The sequence below is a fragment of the Rhagoletis pomonella genome, unplaced genomic scaffold (genome assembly GCF_013731165.1).
Source record: "Rhagoletis pomonella isolate Grant_MI unplaced genomic scaffold, Rhpom_1.0 Rhpom_scaffold_05604, whole genome shotgun sequence".
NCBI lineage: Eukaryota > Metazoa > Arthropoda > Insecta > Diptera > Tephritidae > Rhagoletis > Rhagoletis pomonella.
The window spans coordinates 3403-7566 of record NW_023464141.1 but is presented as its reverse complement, the minus strand read 5'-3'; the positions used below and the strand labels follow the sequence as shown (position 1 = coordinate 7566).

General features: G+C 33.8%; 1 protein-coding gene across 2 annotated transcripts; it reads right to left on the bottom strand.

The window, feature by feature from the left end:
- Nucleotides 1-1853: 1853 nt before the first annotated feature.
- On the bottom strand, nt 1854-3892 carry LOC118755197 (D-aminoacyl-tRNA deacylase-like). Of its 2 annotated transcripts, none has more exons than XM_036490048.1 (4): nt 3651-3879; nt 3503-3593; nt 3206-3441; nt 1854-3141 (listed from the first exon to the last, which is right to left on the bottom strand). In XM_036490048.1, the coding sequence occupies exons 1-4, from the start codon at nt 3691-3693 to the stop codon at nt 3029-3031; spliced, it is 483 nt and encodes a 160-aa protein (XP_036345941.1). In that variant the 5' UTR covers nt 3694-3879; the 3' UTR covers nt 1854-3028. The 2 variants fall into 2 exon arrangements, 1 of the variants encoding a protein (XP_036345941.1); XR_004994993.1 differs by having other exon boundaries at nt 3035-3141; nt 3499-3593; nt 3651-3892.
- Nucleotides 3893-4164: the final 272 nt, after the last annotated feature.

Sequence of the window (4164 nt, the reverse complement as noted above, 5' to 3'; positions counted from 1 at the left end):
TGACAGAAGTTACAATTTTTTACTAGAAAGCGATCCCGTACTTTTCAATGTTACTCTCTCGCTCTGAGCGAATTTTTATTTTTTGACAGTTTTACTAGTCCGAGTCCGAGGAATACGGGATTGCACCTAATATTGGTGATATTAAAAAGCGTCCTTGGTTTATAGATAAAAAATGTGATTTAGGTGTTCATGACATCAAACTTATTAACAGGTTGATGATGGGACACACTTATGGCAGAACTTATTTAAGCAAGTTTCAGAGAGGTATTGACGATTTATGCGCAGTGTGTAGAGTCAGAGAAACAAGCGATCACCTTATCTTTCATTGTAAAAAATTTTCAGTCGCTAGAAGCACTTATACCTTTTTTAATAGATGTAATAATTTAAAAGTTTTTTTAATATTTCTAATTTGTCTCTTTTTAGTGAGCTTATACATTTTCTGCATAAGGTAAATCTGGACAAAGTCCTATAAAAAAAAAAAATTTAAATTATATAAAATATATGCTATTTTGAATATTTGGATTTGTCTAGCAATAGACCTTTGTTTAAATTGGAAAAATAAAAATACGAGAAATGTGGTTAACTGAATATATACAATTTTATGTTCTAGTATCTTAGATGACTGATTAATTGAATATACTTAATTTGTTGTTCTACTATCTTATACGACTGTCATGATTTAACTTTTGACCTGTGGATGGTTGTGAATTGCACCTTTTAAGTGCGTAGTATAGTACAAAGTTTAGTAATTAAAAAAAAAAGAATAAAATAAATAAAAACAGAAGATTTTATAGTATTAAGAAAGTTATATATAAGGGAAATAAGAATTAGATTAAAAAAAAAAAACTTTGAAAAAAAAGATAAAAGAGGCTTAGACTGATGTAAGTTTTTCTTAATTCAGTAGTGCCGGAATTATTTGAATTGTCTAATTTCATGTTAGGTATGTTGATTAAATTGGTATTCAGTACTTTTTGCAGTGTGTAATTTCCCTGTAGAGTTAATGTTAATTTTGCGTTTTAGTTTTTCTTTTATGTTTGTAAATCACCACTCTTGTTCTTCGGTGGATCTTTTCTTCGTTGGACTCAATTGTGGATCTGCTCTTACGACAAAGACGATGTTTGACAACTTTAAATTATTAGTATAACCTGGCCCCTGAGGTTATAATAATACCTGGCCGTTTTTAAATGTCTGATGACATTGTTAATAAAAAAAAAAAAAAAAATAGGACTAAATACTGATTTTAAAAGTATCGTAGATACTTCTACCCAAGGCACATTAAAAAAAAATGTACCTTGCTTCTACCTAACGAAATACCGTGTGCTCAAGTAATACATAGAAAGTAAGCAAAAGGCTGAAATTGTTGAAGTTATTTTTTGCTTGTACGAAAAAAATTGATTCTAATACGCCTGAGATATAAATTAATGAATAAAGATCAACAAAATATTAAACAATTTGTCAATAAGAGTTGCCGTAGCACATATACATTGTATAGGATTGGTGTGATTTTGTCGTATGTACCATACAATTTATCACATAAGACAACGGGCCGTATGCATAAAACCTAAGCAAATGCCTTTTCTTGCAATTTCAAACCTTTTACTCGATTCAAACAAATTTAACTGAAAGGTATGAAATTTTAAGTAAAAGCTATCGCTTTTTTTATGAATACGGCCCAATATTTTAACAAGGAGTTTGATCAAACTGTATGAAGATTTTGTCGTATGTGAAACTTTTCGTCACATACACCAAAATGTTGACCGAGTCGCTTGCGAACTTGAAAATACGACAAAACTCAAAAAACTTTTACTCAATGTCCCGGAACCCAAATTAGATATCCGAAAACTGATAACACCAATCGAAAGATCTCATTTAAAAAAAAATAACACAAAATGACGCTTACGACAATATTTTACCCAGGCGACGATTTCAGCCTTTTGCTTGCTTTTGTGTGCGTGATTTGTAGTATCCCAGTAGCGAAATGGGTCACCGGTGACATCGTCACTAATGAGGATTTAGTGACATCATCGCACTTGCTGTGAATCCTAAACGACATATAGCTGACAATGACACTGGTCACAATGTCATGCAGGTGTACTCCTATCAAAGACTTATAACAGACAATGTCTTGCAGCGGTCACTTATAAAAAGTCCATTGCAAGATACTGTCGCTTGAATGTCATTAATGATCACTGCATGACCAAGTCAAGCAGATGACATCAATGACGAAATTACCATTTATCTGAAAAAGTCATGAACGACTTTCATACAAACGGAGCGCATAGTAATTTAAGACGAATATTTTCCGTACAAGACTCGTTAAGTGACTAATGCATGACATTCGCTACGGGGATATCATACTGCCGACCAGCATTTAATGTGAAAATGTAACATACGACAAAATCATTTTATAAAAAAGTGGCTGTAAAAGCTGTATGGGTTACTGAAAACTTAAAAAAATGTGGTTTTATACTTTTAATACTATGTACAATCAAGCATTAAAATTTGGCAAAAAACTATTGTACAGCTTTTGAGAAATTATGACTGAATCTTTAACATCGATTTCCCAAAACCTGGCGAAAGTAACATACGACAATATTTTACCCAGGCGAAAAAACAATAACCGAGTCGAAATTTTAGCGAATGCCATGCAATTTTCGACACGACTCGAGTAAAGTAGAGCGGGATGAGTATTGAACGTCATTTTCCATGTTTTGTGTACGCAGATTACGAAAATGAGGCCAGTTTTGGAGTGGCGGTGTATTATATTCTTTAGAAAAAATGTGTATAGCAGCTGCTTCGGAGCTGCGGAACCAATTAGAAATAAGAAACTGATGCCAGGTAAAACTTTGTAACATTGCGTGACATTTACAACTTTGCCACCAAAGCGCCAGGCGCAATTTAAATCCGCAAAATATCGGTTTAAATGCAATAACCGCATTGCAGTATGGAAGAAATGGCACAGCTTGACATTAAAAAAAAAATTGGCTTTATTTATCAACCTCAGTATTATTCTCTGCGGCAGAACTTTTCAATTTGGTTTGAAAACCTTATTAGCTTTTGCGTCAATTGGTGACTCCAGTTCAATGGTGACAGGCCCATCATTTTGAATGTGTACTTGCATGTATGCGCCAAATTTGCCATCTATCCAAAAGTATAAAATTAAATGGTGTATTTACAACTAACAGCTTTAAGAACATTTAACCACCTTTTATTTTCGTCGCATCATAGTCTTTTTCCAACCGTTTTAGAAACGAGTTATATAAGTTTTGCGCAGTGTCGCCTTGCATGGCCAAATGAAAATCAGGTTTATTCCCTTTAAGACGGTGATAGAGTGTGAATTGCGAGACGCACAATATTTCCAGTTGCTCATCTTTGATGCTTTTCTGCCAACGTTTACCTGCTGTATCTTCAAAAAGACGTAAGGCGACGAGCTTGCGGACGCTGCCAGTAATGAAGAGATGTAATTTGGTAGTTTAACCTTATTTGTATCAACCACACCTACAGATATTCCACATCCTTCTCCGTGTCCGAGTGCGTTATACCCACAAGCACGCATAGGCCACGTCCAATCGAGCTAATCAGCTCGTCGCCAACTTAAATGAGATTTTTGTGTTTTAGCTAGCATGATAGATTTTTATTTCATAACTTACCGGTTACCTTTGCGGCAGTTACTCTCTGCACAATGGCCTTCATTTAAACAAATTTGCTCTAAAAATTCCTGTATTTTCTATAATTCTCAAAAGTCTCGGTGCCTAAAAATGGCCCGCAGGTGGATTATGTTTACGTTTTCACAAACTGTGTAATCAGCTGTTGCCACTGATGCCACTGTTCGTTGTTTCCAACCAAACTTGGTTCTTTTTCTTTAATTTTTCTAATTTGGTTGTTTGGTAGTTTATCATCTGGTTTGGTTTTTTTTTTTTTAAATAGAAATTAGCAAATTTTTTCCTTACACAAAGTATTATTGCATACTGAATGCCATAAATGAAAAACCCAATTTTAAATTTTTAATGTAACACACATGCATTTCAATAATTTTTGATTTCCGAAATAGCAACGTTAACTTCTACCAAAACGTAAATTAATGTTGCATTTCCACAAAATTTTAATTAAAAAAACCCGGCCTCAAGCTCCATCAAGGCGAATTTATATAAGGTGGTGTTACTA